The sequence below is a fragment of the Ochotona curzoniae genome, unplaced genomic scaffold (assembly GCF_017591425.1).
Source record: "Ochotona curzoniae isolate NIBS_2020 unplaced genomic scaffold, NIBS_Ocur_1.0 contig_1014, whole genome shotgun sequence".
NCBI lineage: Eukaryota > Metazoa > Chordata > Mammalia > Lagomorpha > Ochotonidae > Ochotona > Ochotona curzoniae.
In genome coordinates this window covers 30915243-30934662 of record NW_024464920.1, presented here as the reverse complement: position 1 = coordinate 30934662, position 19420 = coordinate 30915243, and the positions used below count along the sequence as shown (strand labels likewise).

Below are 19420 nucleotides of genomic sequence, written 5' to 3'. Positions count from 1 at the left end.
AGTATCTTCCAGTGCCTGCCTGTTCTGAAACAACATCCCTCACCAAAAAAAAAAAAAAAGTAGAGGAAGCGAGTGTAATGTAGTTGCATTGGCCCCCCTGACTTTAAGTACAATGACTCAACATACAGACCGGAGAAAGGAGCTCATCCCTGTGGCTCTCACAAGAGCCTCTGAAATTTCCAATTTGATTCTGTGTTTAGATCATGGCCCTTGCTTCCAAATTCTTTCATATCCTATTACTCAGATTTAGTATTCATTCACTGATTCATTCATCAGTTGATGTTTGTTGACTGCATAGTAGGTGTCAGTCACTGGAAAATTGAGATTTAAGGATTGCTACTATTACAGTCCTCAGACCACCACTGTATGCGCCACTGATTTCTCTCTAAAAACACTTGCCTGTCATCCTCAGGCTTGGTTTTTCCCACTGTGAAGTATGTTTAGGAGTACATGCTGCCCTAATTAGTTCTTCAGTGTCCAGCTCCACTCCGCTGATCTACATCTGGTGGGATCAGTTCGGTAATATGCAGAGAGGAGATTGGGTAGATATTTACATCTTCCCAACAGTTGGCCTGCTTTAACAAATCTAAGTAATCAGAGAAAGTATGTATGTATAAATGTATGTTAAACTACGTTAGCAGAAAGCAATGTCATGCTAAAATCTGCACAAGATGGTGTATTTTAAAATGTAGATTCAGATGAGTTCAATGCGCTGAAGAAATATATAAAATAGTAAAAATGTACTTATTTCCAGCTTCCAAATATTAGAAGCTAATGTTGGTCATGGCCCTGCATTTCCTTTGGGCAATTGGGGAACTTTTAAGCTATTTAATCTTGAGGTTAGTTGACAGACAAAAAAAGAACACTGATTAGTGACTGATCCTTTTTGTTTTAATTTTTGATGGTGTTTATGTAATTGATTAGGATGGGAAGGGTCAAGGATTAGGGGAAAGTGGGTGAGAACATTGTTTCCAAATTTTCTTTTATTTTCTTGTATCTGGGGCAAGCCAGGGGTGGGGGGTGGAGATAAGGGGAGCAGCCTCACCCAGCCTTCCACCTGCCTCAGTACCTGGGGATGGGGAATGACCACCCAATGTCATCCCAGGATCCTCGATGTGGTGCATGTTCCAAGCTTTTTACTCGAATGGTTTCAGCAGTTCTGAAATGCTGTTGATCTTGTTGCTCCAAGGATGAGGAAATTCTTCCAAGGTCCATTGGCTGACACAGTCTGTCTTTGATCTCTATTCACCCAGATATTTGCTGTCAGTGTTTGGCTGGGGTAATTGACCAATTTGTTCTGCCCCCTACTCCTCTGTTATGGTACCACATGTCCTCTGCAGGCCCCAGTAGACTGTCATATTCTTTATGTGCATCTTTGCATGCTGTCCACTGCTGCATCTAAGCCATTGAGAGGACTCAGTTCTGAAACATGCACTCCACAGTCAGACAACAAATCCAGCAATTCTCCCTATGGTTGGAGTTGAGTCCAGCGGTTCAGTTGGAGAGATCCCCAAAGAAACATCCCCTGAAACAATCCCAGACCTGAATCTTGTGTGTGCTTGCCAGTACAGGGTCTGGTTCAGTTCATCACCTATATCAACCTACGCACACAGGTAGTTACAATATCTGGATCAGTTCTGCCTCCAGCCCCATTTCTTATATAAACCAACAGATGCTGTGGCCCAGCCCAGTCGTGCTCACCACACACTCAGCTCTCACATACCCTAGAGGGGTTTCAACCTAGTTAGTAACCTCCAATAACTCCCACTGGACCTACTCCCAGCCTTGGTTCCTGTGCTTGCCAGTAAATACAGCAGACTGGTTCAGTGTGTTTCACATCCCATTTAGCTCTCATACACGTCAATGGACGTTGAAACATAACTCAATTAAACCGACCCCACTATCCAGCCCACTGTCATATAAGCAGGTGCCACTGCCTCTCTAGAGAGATCTGCCCCCAGCCCTGGTTCCCATGCTCACCAATGGGAATTATAACCCATCAGAGAAATGCCCAGTTTCCCTACTGGGCCAACTCCCAGTCCTGGATCTTGCTCTCTCCAGGTGTTCTGCAGTCTAGTATGACAGGATTTGCCCCCAGTCCCAGCACTTGTCAGCTGATGCTGTAGCAAAGCCCAACCAGCCTGCTTTAACTCTGAGCTGTGCAGACAACAGTAGGTACAGTTGGTTAGCCCAACCTGGCTCTCCCCCAGCCCAGTTCACATGCAGACCAACAGGTGTTGTAGCTCTGCCTGTCCTGGTCTGCCCCCAATCCCGGTTCCCACACTTGTCAGTGGGAGCAGTAGACCAGTAGGGGGAAGCCCTGCAACCCCACGACAGGGTTCGTGCCCTCCCCCTGCCCAGGGTCTCACATGAGCTGATGAGTGCTGTGGCTCAGCCTGGAATGCCCCACCTCTTCTCAACATTTGCCAGCAGGTATTGTAGCCTGGCCCAGCCCAGCCAGCCCCCAGTCCCAGCTCTAATGTGAGCTGGCTGGTATTGCAGCCTAACCTGGCCTGCCTGGCCTGTCCTGCACCTTATCCTGGTTTTTAGATGTGCCAGTGGGTGTTATGAGCTAGCCCAGGCTGGCCCACCCCAAGACCCGACCCAGGCGATGCCAGCGGGTATCATAACCTGGCTTGGTCTGGGCTGCTCCCAAGCCTTGTGCAGTGACTGCTCCTTTACAGAGTGAGTTTAAACTTATCAGGCACCAATGAGGCAGACAAACTCTTCTATAGTCACTAGGGCCTACCTAAGTTTTTTTCTTTTTTTAGATTTTTTAAAATTATTTTTATTACAAAGTCAGATATACAAAGAGGAGGAAAGACAGAGAGGAAGATCTTCCATCTGATGATTCACTCCTCAAGCTGCCACAACGGTCAGTGCTGCACTGATCTGAAGCTGGGAGCCAGGAATCTCTTCCAGGTCTCCCCCATGGGTGCAGGATCCCAAGGCTTTGGGCCGTCCTCGACTACTTTCCCAGGCCACAAGCAAAGAGCTAGATGGGATGCGGGGCTGCCGGGATCAGAACTGGCACATTCAAGGCGAGGACTTTAGCTGCTAGGATACCACACTGGGCCCAGGGGTCCTACCTAAGTTTAATGGGGGGAGAAAGATAAAAATTCTGCAATCCGACATAGGAGTCAAGAGCGTTAGCTTCATATTAATCCTGGAGGAAGAAAGGCAGACAGAGGTGCAGAAGTGTGTGTGTGCAAATGTTCCCATAATTTGCAGGCCTTGGTGGTGCTGGGTCTTGTTTTATCTGGCGAGGGGAGGCAGGGGATCTAGCAAGGGGTACCATGAAGTGGACAGCACATGTGTCTTGTTATTCAGGATGTGCCAGCTAGGCCAATGAGTGTTATTTGTGTCTGGGATAAATCAGGTAAAGTCTTCACTTTTCCCAAGAATTATCAGACAATGAGGAGCTAGGCAAGGGTACACCAATAACCTCCTGTGAAACTGTGTTAGCTTTAGGAAGCAGGTATTTAGCCTGTTACGATGCCTGTGGGTTGTATTCCCCACTCCCGCTCCTGAACCTGGCTTCCAGCTAACACAGACGCATGGAGGCAGTAGGTGATGGGTCAAGCAACTCCTGCACCTACCTGGATGGAATCCCTAGCTCATGGCTTTAGTCCCAGCACAGGGCAACCATTGTGGGCACTTGAGGAACGAACTGGAAGATGGAATCCCTTTTGGTCTGCCTGTCTCTGCTTCTCCAAAAAGAACACACACACACACACACACACACACACACACACACACACACACACACACACACACACACGATGTGCTCTTACATGGCGAGCATTTTTCTCACTTAAATTAAAATCATGCATTAGCATCCGTAGATTCTCTTTTACATCCTAGGTTACGTCCTGGTAAACCCCTTGTGAAGCCAAAAATATCCTAAGTTAAATGCATTTAATATGTCCACCTACCAAATATCATAGCTTCACCTTGCCTACTCAAACATACTTTAATGCCTACATTGGCCTACAACTGGGAAAAATCATCTGACACAACAGCTGCTCTGTAATGAAGTGTAGATACCTCATCATTTACTGAGTACCAGAATCCAGAAACTGCCAACAACATAGAACACTGTGGAGCACAGGTGGTCTTCCCCCGATGGGCATGGGCTGACTGGGTGCTGTGCTCCCTGCCACTGCTGCTTCATGTCATGAGAGAGCATTGGACCGTGTCTTGCAGGCACAGGAAGAGCTCAACATTCAAAGCTGGAAGTGATACTTCTGCTAAATGTGTATCACTTTTGTATCATCATGTAGTTACAAAGTTGTAAGTTGGGGAACAAGCTGAAGGTATTTAATCTTTCTTTAGGTTTAAGGACAAGGAGTTTCAGTGAAAGAAGACAAAAATGGTGAGCAAAAAGAACAAGCCTCATTACCAAGAAGCTGTTGTTTGAGGATTCAGTTCCCAAAAATAATTGTCCTAGAAATCCCTCTTAATCAATCTCCCCAGAGTCAGGATTCCATGTCACCACCGGATTAAGATTTTTCACTTATTCAGTGAACCACCTGGGATCTCTCTATTGAAAGAATACTTTAGAGAGGTGATAGCCTCTCTTACAGTAAAAATCCTATGAAAATAGGTCATTCAGGATCCAGGAGTATTGGCCTCGATGTAACGGCTCAGTGACTAAATCCTCGCCTTGCATGTGCCAGGATGCCATATGGGTGCCAGTTTGTGTTTTGGCTGCTCTGCTTCCCCTCCAGCTTCCTGCTTGTGACCTAAGAAAGCATTAGAGAGTGACTCAAAGGTTTGGGACCCTGCACCCACGTGGGAGACCCCGAGGAGGCTCCTGGCTCCTGGTTTTGGACTGGCTCAACTTTGGTCATTGCAGCCACTTGGTGAGTGAGCCAGTGGGATGGAAGATCTTTCTATCTCCTTCTGTCTCTGTAAGCCTGTCTTTCCAATAAAAATAAAATAAATGCATCTATTAAAAAAGAATGTGGGAATATTAAATCCAAGGTGTAGACCAATGTTGATGTGTGTGTGTGTGTGTGTGTGTGTGTGTGTAGCTGTCTCTGATGGCTATCATAGCTAACAGTCTGCCTCTTTGTGTTGTATTGTTGTGGTTCTACTGGTTTTGTCTTTATTTTTTAAGATGTATTTATTTTTATTTAACAGAATTACAGAGAGAGAGAGAGAGAGAGATCTTCTAATTGACTCCACACATGGCCACAACAGCTATAGCTGAGCCAAACTGAAGCCAGGAGCAAGGAACTAACCCATGTGGGTGCAGGAGCCCAGGGCCTGGGCCATTGTCTGCTGCATTCCTAGGTTATAAGCAGAAAGCAGACAGAAGTGGAGCATCCAGTACATGAACTGGTACCCATCAGGGATGCTAGCACTGCAGGGAAGGAATTAGCTTGCTGTGCCCACTTCAGCCCCATTTTGTTTTTTTTCATCAGTCTGTTTTCACAACACAGGGTGAGTCTGTTCAGTTAAACCTCTGTGGTAGCCAAACATACTTTGTGTTGAAACAGGGAGACAAATTAGGTTAGAAATTGATTGTTCCTGTGCTGTTTGCAATTTCCACTTCCCTAAATCTGGACGTCCTTCTTCCTCTGCTACTATTAACCTTTATTTAGAACCAAGTAAATCACTGGGCTCAAAAATGTAGGTTGAACACTAAAGTCTGCTGGTAAATGAATTGGCTTTCCATCAGATATCACTGGTCAGTGTGTAAATGCATTCTCTCAAATAATTTCATATCCTGTCCATGACCTCCCACGGACCTGTGGTCCTCTGTGGTTTGCTGGTGTGTGGCATGTTGTCTGTGGTTTCCCAGCTCACCCTGCCTGACTTTCACAGCAGTGTGACTCATCAACTGCCGAAGGTGGTTTCCCAGTTTCACTGGGAAATGGATTCAATTACAATTTTCTTGTTGCTTTTATTTATTTTTTTCTTTTCTAATCAGAAAAAAATTCAGAGATTCTTAGGTGTCTCACAAATTCTCTGGTATTCTCATCAGTTTGGCTTTGTAAAGAAGTTAGGAGTGAGTCAAGACTTGAATCCAGGCACTCGGATATGTGCCTACATGTGTCTGCTTTCTTATAAGCTGTTAATAAGCTTAATTTTAGTTACTATTTATTCAGCAGTACCGTAGGCCAGGTGGTACAGTTCTTACTCCCTGTATGTCTGTACATGCTACTGCTTTCCTCCTTTCCCACGGAGTCTTATGGGCTGAAGCAGTTTTATATGGCCAGTGGTCTCACGTCGGTGAGAGAAGACAGACCCGACCTGCCCCTCAATGTGCCCCATGTGGAATGCCGCCTCCTCTTGGCTCCTCCTCTGTCCCTGCCTTTGGAAGTGGAAAGGGTGCCAACACTTAACTCCTGCCATGATGTCAAATGATGATTAAAATATGTCTGTAATCATTGACTAGAAGCACTTTGTCTTTGCTTCTGTAGATGCTTAGACTTTAAGTAAGATCCACAGACAATAAATAAAGCCCTCAAGATGAAATAAATGGGTAAGACTTTTTAAGGCAGGGCCTACAAAATAGTTCTGAGATTATTCCAGGTGAACAGCTCTATGCCAAGCACTGTGCAGCATAAACTCCATGCACCACACTTATTAGTGAGTTAAAACTTAATTGACATTTTATTTAAGTGTAAAAGCATGAACTTTGGTTGTCTATTGCTTTTTGTTTTGACAAATCATTGGGTTTATTCACCATGTCCTTATGCATGTCTATAAGTTTGAAATGTTCATTGTGAATATGTCAAGGTTTTGCTTTAGGTTTTATACAATACTTGAGCTTAAACTTTAATCAAAATGAAAAAGAAATTTTCTCTATTTCAGGGGACCTATTTTTAGCTTTATTTTGTCATTTCTACTTTACCACACAAGAAGGTGGGATTGCCGTTTTATCTTTCATGGAAATGCCTTCTGATGTTTCATCTAGTTTGTCATTGATCACAATTTTAGTGCAAACATACTTTTGGATGATCACTGTGAAGCCAAACTAACTGACTTTGCCATGGCACACTTCCGATGCCACCTTGAACATCAGAATTCTGCTATCAGCACGGCCAGCAGCAATAGCAGACATCTCTGGTACATGCCGGAAGAGTACATCAGGCAAGGGAGACTCTCGGTGAAGACAGACGTCTACAGCTTTGGGATTGTAAGTACTGACCACCAGTTAGCAAAGGAGCAGAAGCGATTGCCAGGAAGATTCTAAATTCTAAGACACATCTTCAAAGAAAAACCTTGTAAAGTTTAGACTTAACTTATTCACCATCATATGTATTAATTTTATAGAATCGATGAAGAAATAAAATATAAAATAGTTTTTATCAGTAACTGTTGCAATAAATTGTGTCTTTAAATTTAACATGCGCCATTCACTTTCTGTACATTTCTTTTAGGTAATAATGGAAGTTTTAACAGGTTGTAGAGTGGTGTTAGATGATCCCAAACATATTCAGCTGGTAAGAGCTGCCTTCATGTTGGCGTCTATCTTTAGGTTACTTTTATGATGTGGTTCTATATGATAGGGCTGTGTGCTTCTCTTCGTAGCGCGATCTGCTTATGGAACTGATGGAGAAGAGGGGCCTTGACTCATGTCTCTCACTTCTGGATAAAAAAGTATCTCCCTGTCCTCGGAATTTCTCTGCCAAGATGTTCTCTCTAGCAGTTCAGTGTGCTGCAACGCGAGCGAAGTTCAGGCCGTCAATGGATGAGGTGTGTGTATGCATGGGTTTAGTCAGAACAGTGGGGAAATAAATTGAATGAATTGTGCATCGAACTGGTTTTTAAAATATTGACTTACTTATTTGGAAGGCAGAGAGGAAAAGGAGATACCAAAAAAAAAATACCCTCCATTTGCTGGTTCACTCTCCAAATGGCTGCAACAACCAAGGTTGGGCTAGGCTGACACCGGAACCCAAGGATTCCATGCTAATCTCCTACATGGGTGGCAGGGCCTTAAGCACTTGGGCTACAATCTGTTGCTTTTTCAGGTGCGTTGGTAGGAAACTGGCTCAGAAGTGGACAAGCGAGGCTGGAACTGACATTTCCATATGGCTTGTGCCTCGGGGACCTCTCTTAAAATACAGTTTCTGGCCCCCACCTGAGTATTGGTATTCAAGAAATAAGGAAAAAAGGACTCAGACACCTGTATTTTAAAAACTTTTCACAGGCCTGGTGCAATAGCTTAGTGGTTAAAGTCCTTGCCTTGAATGCACTGGGATCCCAGATAGTCGCTGATTCTAATCCCAGTGGCACTGCTTCCCATCCAGCTTCCTGCTTGTGGCCTGGGAAAGTAGTCGAGGACAGCCCAAAACCTTGGGACCCTGCACCCATGTGGGAGACTCAGAAATGCTCCTGGCTTCGGATTGACTCAACTCCAGCTGTTGCAACCACTTGGAGAGTGAATCAACAGATGAAAGATCTTCCTCTCTGTCTCTCCTCCTCTCTGTATATCTGACTTTGCAATAAAAATAAGTAACTTTTTAAAAATCCTTTCTATTTTAAAATCTTATATTTAACTTTGATGGAAATGAGATGATCGTTTAACTGGTACAGAGAGGGGAGTTATTCAAGCTCAACTCAGTGTGGGTTTGCTTCTTCGCTCCTTAGGTCCTGAGCACGCTGGAAAGTGCCCAAGCCAGCCTGTATTTTGCCGACGATCCCCCCACATCTCTTAAGTCCTTCCGATGTCCCTCTCCTCTGTTCTTGGACAATGTACCAAGTATTCCCATGGAAGATGATGAAAACCAGAATCGCTATTCACCACCTCGTGCTAAAGGTTTGAGGGAAAAGAGAATGACTCAGAAGACTCCTTTTGAGTGCAGCCAGTCCGAGGTTACCTTTCTGGGCTTGGACAGAAAACCAGGGAACAAAGTTATAGAAGGTGCTTGCACCGCACCTGGTTGTTGTGAAGAAAAATGGCTCCCAGAGCATGGAGTGCCCTCCCAGGACTTAGGGGCCTGTGAGATCCCCGTGGACTCCTCCACAGATGCTGCAGACCCTTCTTGGAGGAGCAGGCCAGTGGAGACCAGCTGTTCCTCTGAGATTTTCTGGACCAAACATGAAGAGTATAAAAAGCAGTGAAGGTAACCAAAAGATAAAGAAAAAGCAATTGTCGCCTACACTCTTTGAATGCAGGCGCTGGTGGCTTGGGAAGATGTTGCAGGTATATATGAATATATGTATGAATATATATATATATATATTCTGTTCTTCTCAACCACTACAACAGAGTTACTTTCAAAAACTATCAGGATAATTGCCTGCAAAATCAAAGCCAGGCTAAATGTGAGCCATTCAGCACTATTCAAGATTGTCACTTCTGACTTCAACCAAACAATATGATCGAAAACTACTAGAAAGGCACCGAATTTCCTTGCCTTCTCAGAGCCTCTATGTGCTGAGCACGTTTTGCTGGTATCTGGTGTAGGTTTTCTGCCTGGATTGTGGGAAATGTCTGGTTTGTGAATGCTAACAGATCTCTTTTGAAAGAATTGCTTTTGTGTCTTGGTTGTTCCTCAGTGTCCTTCTGAAGATGGGCCAGATTCACCCCTGTCGATGACATACTCTGAAGAGAAGGGATTTCTACCTAAGATCTGTATTTCTGTGTTTAAGCTCTTAGGGTCCCTTAGCACATACAGTGAAGCTATTGGTTATTATTGTGGTTGTATTGTCTTTTCTTCTTTCTACAAACTTGAATAGCTATTATATCCTGTATCAAATACATGAAATTCTGTTCAAGGAATGCTTGTGCCTGACAAATCACCTGACCACAGGTGCCTGTTAGCTCTTTGGTTTTTTAATGCCCTCCAACTTTGTGCCTTCTCTCCTTCAGTTTCCTGAACCTGCCCCAGAGAAAGTCCTATCCCATCTTGGGTACCAGTCCTCACTTTACCAGAATTTCCACAGAAATGTCTTAGTATGTCTATTTCGTACTTGTCACTTTCTAAACAATACTGAAGTTGCTTGTATCCGTTTACTAGATTGTAAACTCCCTATCGTTGGTCTAGCAAATTATCACACATTAATGACTTAAAGTAACACAAATGAATGATTTTTCATGTGTAGAGCTCAAAAGTCTTTGTCATCTTTCTGGAAGCTCTAGAGAATTCACTTCCTTGACTTCTCCAGCTTTTACAGTTTTTCTGTTCCATTCACAGCCTCTCCCTCCATCTGCCAAGCCTATAATATAACATGTTGAAATTTCTCCCCTCTCTTTTTTTCTCTCTCTCTGGCATCTGCTTTATATTTTTCTTATTTTACTTTGACCTCCTTGCTTGTCTGTTATAAAGGTCCCTTGTGATTGCATTGGGTCCACTCATCTAATCCAGAAAAACCTCCCCAGCTCATGATGATGCTTAATCTGATCATTTGTAACATACCATGTTCACAGGTGTGGAATTATGACCTGAATGTCTCGAGGGGCCATTACTCCATCACAATCCCTGAGTGCATTTCTTCTGGGCCTGCCATGTTGTACTGCTTAGAGAAGGTGTTTCCTTGAAAATTAAGTTGAATAATCTTTATGAACCTATGTAATAAAAAAACTGTTATAATAAGCATTGCTGAGTAAATTAGCAAAGTAGGTTAATGATTCTCTTTATACTGCATAGAATTATGGATTCAAGCCATTTCTAGAGGATAAAAATAATCTCCCCGACAGGAAGCTTGTCATGAAAGGGTAGACCTCTAGGATTAGGTTCGCGCTTTCTGGATTGGGGATGGGGAGTACGAAGGTGTAGTTGAGGAGGAGTCTGGGTCCAAGAACCACTAATCAGAGAAGGAACTCTTCAGGAATCAGACAGGTTAGCAGAACATAGAGGAATAATTATTCAGAAAGGCAGGATTATCAGTCCCTAGAGGCCCCCTGGGAGCATCCAGACTCAAAGGCAGGTGTGTGTGACACCTGTCTCCCCATGCTGGCATCCCATCTGATCATCCTATCACATCAGTGCCCGCAATGCGCACATATTGCCACATGCTGGGACTAGTGGGGCAGGTTGAACTTTAATTTGATCCTTGTGACCTGTTCTAATTTGATGACTCTTGTATATACACATCGATGAAAGGAAGTAGCAAAAGTCCTTGTCACTAAAACTTATTGCAAACTGTTCTGACTTCGCTTTTCATAGAGATGTCATCTGAAAGTATTTTTATTTATTAAATTACAAAAATTAGCCCGAAATCATATGAAGTTGCCACTAATAATTCACAAAAGAGATCACCAAGTACTGACGCTATCTCCAACTGTTTTTCGCTTGGAATCTGTGGCCTTCTCCCATCCTTTAAAGGAGGGCCATTAGGGGAGCTGTGACTGACACCGAGCCCACTCAGTTTTCCTTGTGAAATCCCTTGGGATTCTGTTGATTTGAATTTGCCCAACTGCCTTACGGCAGGATTTCTCAAATGGAAACATGACTTAGAATGTTTTTAAAGGCTTATTTAAAAATCTCCATCCACACCCCCCAGTTTCTGATGCAGTAGGTCAGGAGTTACAAATCTTGGTTTCCAACAAGTTCTCTGATGATGCTTGTGCAACTGAGATGTCCACGTGCGACATGCTTTCAAACGGTAGACTCTGCGTTTCCATCTACGTTGTATGTCTCTTTTGTATAAAACAATCCATTTCATCTCATTTTTTTACATTTATGCTAACACACCGATTGCTGATGGACATAGAATAAGAGCTCTGGAATACCGTTGGACACTGAGCATGTTGGCTAGACTACTTCCTAGGGTGTGGCTGTTTTGGAGATCTCAAAGATAACATTTGATTAACTGGAGATGACATGATTAGTGATTTTGTACAGAGGCCACCATGGCTGGAAAGTGCTAAAATCTCTTGGATGCTGCAGTCATGTGGGCCAGATTTGCTGCAGTAATCATTGCTGATTGGTAGGAATGAAATATTGTGTCTCTCGGTGATAAGAGAATACATTCATGGTTTCATTATGTGGAGCCTAAGCTACAGGAAGAAATGAAAATGAGCCTTCGTGTGTTCCCCTGGACCAGAAAACATGAATTAGTAAAGACTTTAACTTATCTCCATCTTATGAAGTACCATGGAACAATCCTCCAAGAAGATTCTATTTCGCATGCTTCCTGGGGCTTCTGTCCCATCTTACAAGTCTCAAAACATAAACAACATATTATGATGCTTTCTAAAATATGTATGGAATTTCTGGCAATAAATTCTGTAGAATTTTTGAACGTTGCAATGACCTGTGACTCAGTGTATAATAGTATAGCTCCTTGAGATGGCCCATCAGCCTCTGTAGAACAACTCTTGGGGTTTGAGGTCAGGAGAATATAGGGGTGAGGTGATCAGCAGTAAGATATCCTTTTAACTTTTGTTGTTCCCATCCTCAGATGTCTGTAACATCCAGTGCTTGAAATCGGGCCAAAGCCAAGGAACCAGAAATTCAGTTCAGCTCTCCCAAACGGGCAGCAGGACCCTTCCCCACTGCTGCCTCCCAGGACCTGCACTAGCAGGCAGCTGGAGTCAGGAGCCAAGGCTGGAAATCAAACCCAGGTACTCCTGTGTGGGACACAGATATCTTAACCACTAGGCTAAATGTTCACACATATTAGGCATCTGCCTTGGCCAAGTTACTGTGTAGCCACGTTCCATGTTCCAAGTTCCATGGTCTCTGCTATTTGAAACACACAGTAAGGGAACTGGAAGGAAATGCTAAAAATTGAGAGGGGAGAGGTAATTGAGGTTTTTTTGAACAGGTGAAGAAGGCTTCTTAGAGAAGCTTCTTGCAGAATGGATTAAGAGAAACAAAAGATCATTGAAGCACTATTCAGATGAATTATCCAAGGAATTAAGATGCACAGCTCTGCTACATCTATGGAGCCAGAAAGATGCAGTGAGGGTTTGGAGCATGGCTTGATTTTCCTATATGGTTCTCAAAGCCACTCTCTAAGCCATCTTGTTTACCTCACCATGTAAGGGAGGAAACTGGCTTAGGAAAATTATGCCATTTGGCACAGGTCCTCCCATATTTGGAGGAGCCAGGATTTGAAGCCATGAATGTTTGATTTCAAAGCCTGTCATCTTTCTTCTATTTCACATTCAACAAAGGAAACATTGTAAGTTCAAGCTCCTACAAAGATATATGTAGATATCACTTATTGATTCCACAAATTTTAGTAGATACACCATGCCGTGTGCCCTCTGTGCTACCCTGCTTCTCTGCTATAGCACCCACATGTTTCGGTAGCCATTAGATGTGAATTCATTATCTGTCCATCCACTCACTGAATAATGTTTGTCAGCAGCCTCCTTGGTTTCAGGCGGAGTTCTAGTATCTAGGAGTACGATGAGGTTCATAACCAACAGAGATTGCTGCTCTCACGAAGCTACTATTCGAATGACTAAATCTTAAACATTCTAGGGTCATAGATCTCAGCTTCTCTGACGGTTCTTCTACAGTTGCGGAAGGAGTCAGCAAGTTTCATGCTTGTCCTATTGTGTAGCTGTAACCCTATAGTGAGTCATCACTTTCTCTCTCTTCCATTCTCTCTCTGTTCCCTCTCTCTGTAACTCTGCCCTTCAAATATGTAAATCTTTATTATTATTATTGTTTTTGTTGTTGTTGTTAAAGACTATTGGGATTGGCAGTCTTTAGAAAAAAAAAAAAAGACTTGTGGCATAGTGAGTTAAGCTTCCGTCTTTAATGCCGGCATCCCTTACAGGTCTTGGTTTGAAACCGAGCTGTCTGATCCACTTCTTATCCAGCTCCTTGTTAATAAACCTTGGAAAGCAGTGGAAGATGGCCCAAGTGCTTAAGCTCCTGCACCCATGTGGGAGGCCAGAAGCACTCCTGAACCTGGCTTTGGCCTGCAACAGCCTTGCTGCCTTGACTGTTTAGCTAGTGAAGCAGCAGGTGGAAGACTTCTCTCTCTGTCTCTCTCTGTTACTCTATCTTTCAAATACATTAAAATCTAAATCAAGAAAGCAGTCCCATTCACAGTAAGTGCAAAAATTAAATGGTTTAGGAATAGATTTAACAAAAGAACTGAGTACCCTCTACGACAGAAGTTACAAAACACTGATTAAGGAACATGAAGAGGCACAAACATATGGAAAGGCATCACAGTTTTTCATGAATTGAAATTAATATTTCTGGAATGTCCATGCTAGCTAAAATGCTGTACAGATTTAATCAAATTCTTCATAGAAATAGAAAAAAAATTACTTCTACAATTTGGAACAGAATAGAGGTCAGAATTCAATTCACATATTTAGAAGTCAGTTGATTTTCAACATCTGTTGTTGTGAAAACAGGGTATAGACAGGAGGAAGAAAATAGGTCCTTTTGCGATGTACAACCACCAACTCAAGATGGATCAAATACTTAAAGATGTGAAACCATGAAACTGGCAGAAGAAAGCATGGACGTACTTGCGGACACTGGTTTGGACATGTTTTTCTGGATATAACTCCAAAAGCACAGGCAACAAAAGTAAAAATAAGACAATTAGATCCCATCAATCTAAAGATTCTAAAATGCAGAAGAAACTCGGCAGAATGGGAATTGGAATGAACGAAGAGAATGAGAAAAATATTTGTAAGCCATTCATCAGATGAATACGCAGAACATGTAAGAAATTTAAATAACGAACACATGGCCAGCAACCATATGAGAAAATGCCCAACGTCCTATAGTCACACAACTCAATGTGACAGTGAGTGAGCCCCCCGCCCGAGTTGGCTACTCTGAAAAAGACAACACGTCGGTGAGGATGCAAATAAATCAATCATTTTTTTTCCTTCGGATTTTTGAAGGACAGAATTACGCAAAGAAAGAAAGAGAAATCTTCCACCTGCTGGCTCACCCCTAAGACAATTGCAATAGCCGAGGTCGGGACAGGCCGAAGCCAGGAGCTTCTTCCAGGTCTCCCACCCCGGTGCTAGCACCCTGGGGACTTGGGCCATCCTCTGCTGCTTTCCGGGTGCATTAATAAGGACCTGGATAGGAAGTGCAGGAGGCCAGGTGACTTTACCCACTACACCACAGCTCCAACCCATAGCCGAATATTTCTATAATTTATGGAGAGCATTTGAATGTTCCCAAGAAAAAGGGAATTAGCAAATGTCTGAGGGAATAGATATATTAATTACCGTGGTTTAAACCATTGCAAGCGGCAAACATGTTTTTAAATTTCACACTGTTCCCTATAAATATGTATTATTAATATGTGCTGCTTTAAAAATGCATATAATTTTTTTAAAACTTGGGGTTGGGCCCAAAGCAGTAGCCTAGCAGCTAAAGTCCTCGCACGCATCAGGATCCCATATGGCTGCCAGTTCTAATCCCAGTGGCCCTGCATCCCATCTAGCTCTCTGCTTGTGGCCTGGGAAAGCAGTCGAGGACGGCCCAAAGTCTTGGGACCCTGCACCTACATGAGAAACCTGGAAGAGGTTCCTGGCTCCCGGCTTGGAATCGGCTCAGCTCCAGCCGTTGTGGCCACTTGGGCAGTGAATCAGCACATGGAAGATCTTCCTCTCTGTCTCTCCTTCTCTCTGTATATCTGACTTACCAATAAAAATAAATCTTTAAAAAAATCTTGGAGCCAGCATTATGACATAGTGAGTAAAGCTATTTCCCACCATGCCTGCATGTCGCATGGGCACTCTGCTTCCCATCCAGCTGTCTGCTAAGGGCCTAGGAACGGCACAGGGAAGCAAAAGGCTCAGGGGTCTGGGGCGCTGTCACCAACAGGGGAAGCCCAGATGAATCTCCTAGTTCCCGGCTTTGGCCTGGTCCAGCCCTGTTCTTGGTTCACATATGGGAAGTGAACCAGAGGATGGAAAATTCTCTCTCTTCCCCACTCTTTCTGGAACCTGTAACTCTGTAACTGAAATAGTCTTTAAAAAAAAAAATCTTGGCAGTGTCCTCAACTTCCTCTTGGCTTTATCTGTTCTGATAAAATGGCAGCCGTGTGATCTGCTGGCCCTGAGCAGCGTGAGGTCAGCCAGCAAGCCACGCTGGCTCAGGCCACGCACTGACGATCGCCGCTTGGACCAGTCCTGCCCGGCTGCTTAGTCTCGGCTCGTGTTAGCCCACCCGTCACTCAGTCCCCACACAGCAGTGGCTGAAAGGTTTCTCTCGGGTCCGCTTGCCTTTGGATCCCTGCGATTCCGAGTTACCGTCCTTGCTTTCAACAGTAAAGGGAATAAAGCAATGTGTTGGACCGTGTATGGCTTTGCTCTCAGACCTACCACATAGGCGCTCCGCCCTCTTTCCTCTCTCCCTGCACCTGTCTTCTTGACCAGCCCAAATCTTCTGTTCTGTGCTCTGGATCCCTTGTTTAAATAACTGCTTTCTGCTGTACTTCCAACCTCTTGCTTCCCATGCGTGCTGCTCTTCCATTTGCAAAGCTGATTACAGATCTTTCAGGATTTAGGGAAAATCCACATTTAGGATATTCTCAAGTCATGCTCTTCTGACTTCCTTCTCGCTCAGCGCGGCTCTTTGGTAAGGCAGACCATGATGCCCGTTCCTTTCACAGCTCTTCTAAATAACAGGTTTGCCCCTCTCCAAATCCCCTATCCTCTCTCTCAGACAATCAATGAGCTCCTAACTGACAATCCTAATAATTCATATTTAGGGCTTAGCTCAGTTCTCGGCTGTATTTGACTTTGTTCTATATTTTCTTCTGAGAAGTTCTCTCTCTCTCTCTCTCTCTCTCTCTCTCTCTCTCTCTCTCCCCCTTTCTCTTTCAGGATACGGCCTCCCTTGGATGTGTTTCTTCTTGCTCTGCTGTTCTGTTGGATTGCCATCTTCTGGCCTTGCACTTCCACCTCTCACGGCCTCCCATGACTAACTCGTTCACTTTTGTGACTTTAATAATTTTCTCCTTTCTGTTGGCTCCCAGAATGCTGCGTCTCTGGCATAGTCTCTGAGAATAGCAAGGATTCGGCATTGAACACCCGCACAGTGCACCAGCTGAGTGAATTCTTCTCATGTCAGTGCACAAGTGATGGGTTGGATGGTGTGGCTTAAAGTGATGCAAGGAAAGCAGAGGCCCTGGTGTAGGTGACTCCGCGGGGAGCACAGTTTGGGGGAGATTATCAAGCAGGATAAGGCCCATACCCTGCAGCAGGTCCTGCTCTGGCCCTTGTATGTTTTTCAGCTGTGTTCACTCTAATCTGCATGCTCATGCCTCATTAGATGAAATCACTGGAAATTTCCGCGAGGTATCACGCTTCTCAGGGTAATGTCCCTTCTTTACTTCCATTCCCTGCCTCCCCAACCTGTGTTCTGTCATTCCACTGATACTTCCACTCCTTTATTCCTGTCTTTCTGGTTCACCTCTTTGAAGAGACTTGGTTCTCAACCATAGTGACCTTCATTTTCAATGACAGTCCCCAGAGCACAGCACGCCTGCCTGAACACAGCGCAGCGTTGGTATTTATCTCTGAAATAGGTAAGAGCTGCTGGAGAACTGTTCCACCAGAATGCCACTAGGGGGCGTCCTCTCTACGTTATAGGCAGAAACTGCAGGCAAGAGGTAAATCAACTCGCTATGAAAAATTCAACTTTGTGTTTTAATTTTTCAAATCATTTGTTTATTTAGCGGAAATAAATTGTGCCATGCTGTGCAAGCCTTGAAGCACCATAAAACTGCCATCTCTTTTTGGAGGCAGGAGAGGTATTGTCAAAATTCAAGTGTGTGAAGAAGGAACCTGAGCATTATTTAATGTTGCATATTAAGATTTCAGATCACTGAATTCATATGAGAAATTCTTCTATGTTTCCAGGTTATTATCTTCCAATAGTGTTAATCTTTAAGTAGTTCATTTAAATTAACCTATAGGATTATCACAAAGATTCCCTTCTTCTAAACTATTCCATTCCCACTCAACTCTCATTTAGCCTCAGCTGAAAATGAGGTGTCAGCATGGATCAGCAGGATGTGCTTAATACCATCGAGATTTAAAAAAGGGTAGCTCTGGAACATCGAGAAGCTGATTTTTGCTAGCACTTGTTAGCCACTTCTATGCAGTACAAATACACATGGACATAACGCCTTACTGCTTCCGTTACAGTCTCCAACATAATATCCTTGATGGGTCCAAAGCAACCATGGTACCAAGAATTTGCTTTTATAGGAAATTACTTTTTTTAAGCACCACTGAGCATTGATATAAAGGCATGGCTAGTCGTTAAACACAAATGATTGGATGCCATAAGGTAAGTGCATCTACTGAGCGTGCAGCCGGTGCTGTGGAGGTGACAGGAAAAGCACCCAGACTGACTGCTTGATGGCTGGGCCCTGGGGGATATTCCCCGTAAGTGTTTTGTGGAAAAGCCCGCAAAACCTCTGCATGTCTGCATCAAAGCAGAAGCTTTTGCTTTTGACTGCACAGGTGTGGGTCACTTATCCATGGAACATCAGAAACCTACTCACGTGGAACAGATACCGTGTGTGTGTGTGTGTGTGTGTGTGTGTGTGTGTGTGTGTGTGTGTGTGATTGGAGGTGTTCTCACCAGTTCAGAACACAGCTCACATCATGGTGCTTTTTGATTGGCAAATGTTGAGAAACGTAAGTGCATAACATTTAAGCATCTGTAAGGTTGGTGTTTGGTGAGGCACCATTTTGTTTGCTCAAGTTCCACATTGATTGTGCCTGGGTGTGAGTCCTTGCTCTGCTTGCCATCCAGGCTCCTGCTGATGCACACCCTGGGAGACACTGGTGATGACTCAAATATTTGAGTTCCTGATGCCCATGTGGAAGATTTGGATCTCTGTGTATTTTGTTATTTTTATTTTTAAGGATTTATTTATCCTTATCGGCAAGGCAGATTTACAGAGAGAAGGAGAGACAGAGAAAGATCTTCCATTCACTGGTTCACTCCCCAGGTGGCTGCCATGGTCAGAGATGAGCTGACCCAATCTGAAGCCAGGAGCCAGGAGCTTCTTCAAGGTCTCCTACCGGGTGTATGGTCCCAAGGCCTTGCTTTCCCAGGCCACAGGCAGGGAGCTGGGTGGGAAATAAAGCAGTTAGACACGAACTGGCACCCATAAGGGATCCGCATGCATGCAAGGAGAGGGTTTAGCCATTGAGCCATTGCTCTGGCCCTGGATCTCTATTTTTATCTCTCTCTTCCTCTCTCTCTGTCACTCTGACTTTCAAATAAACCAAGCTAAATAGATAGCACTTCAAAATGTCTGTGGATAAAGACATCTTACCGGTAGGTAGTCCTCCACAATCTGTCTTCTATATAATTTTTGAGGCTTTCGTCTGTTTACTGTATATTTCAGTTACGGTAAATCATTCTCCATTCTCTACATGATTCTTACCCTTCCTACCCTCTAATTTTGACTCCTTGGAATGCACTTTCCTTGTTTTTCTGTGTTAAAAGTCTCTTTTCAAGGTTCAGCTTCAAAGATAGGCGTATCTGTGCTA

The 19420-nt window shown here is 43.8% G+C and overlaps 1 protein-coding gene across 1 annotated transcript in view; it reads left to right on the top strand.

Annotated features, from left to right (window-relative positions):
* IRAK3 (interleukin 1 receptor associated kinase 3) overlaps positions 1-13570 on the top strand; it is a 55049-nt gene extending 41479 nt beyond the window's left edge. The window contains exons 9-13 of the mRNA XM_040982233.1: positions 6952-7150; positions 7395-7457; positions 7546-7710; positions 8608-9163; positions 12367-13570. Of these exons, the coding sequence (XP_040838167.1) occupies positions 6952-7150; positions 7395-7457; positions 7546-7710; positions 8608-9081 (901 nt within the window). The 3' untranslated portion in view covers positions 9082-9163; positions 12367-13570. The remainder of the gene's footprint in view (positions 1-6951; positions 7151-7394; positions 7458-7545; positions 7711-8607; positions 9164-12366) is intronic.
* The last annotated feature ends 5850 nt before the right edge of the window (positions 13571-19420 follow it).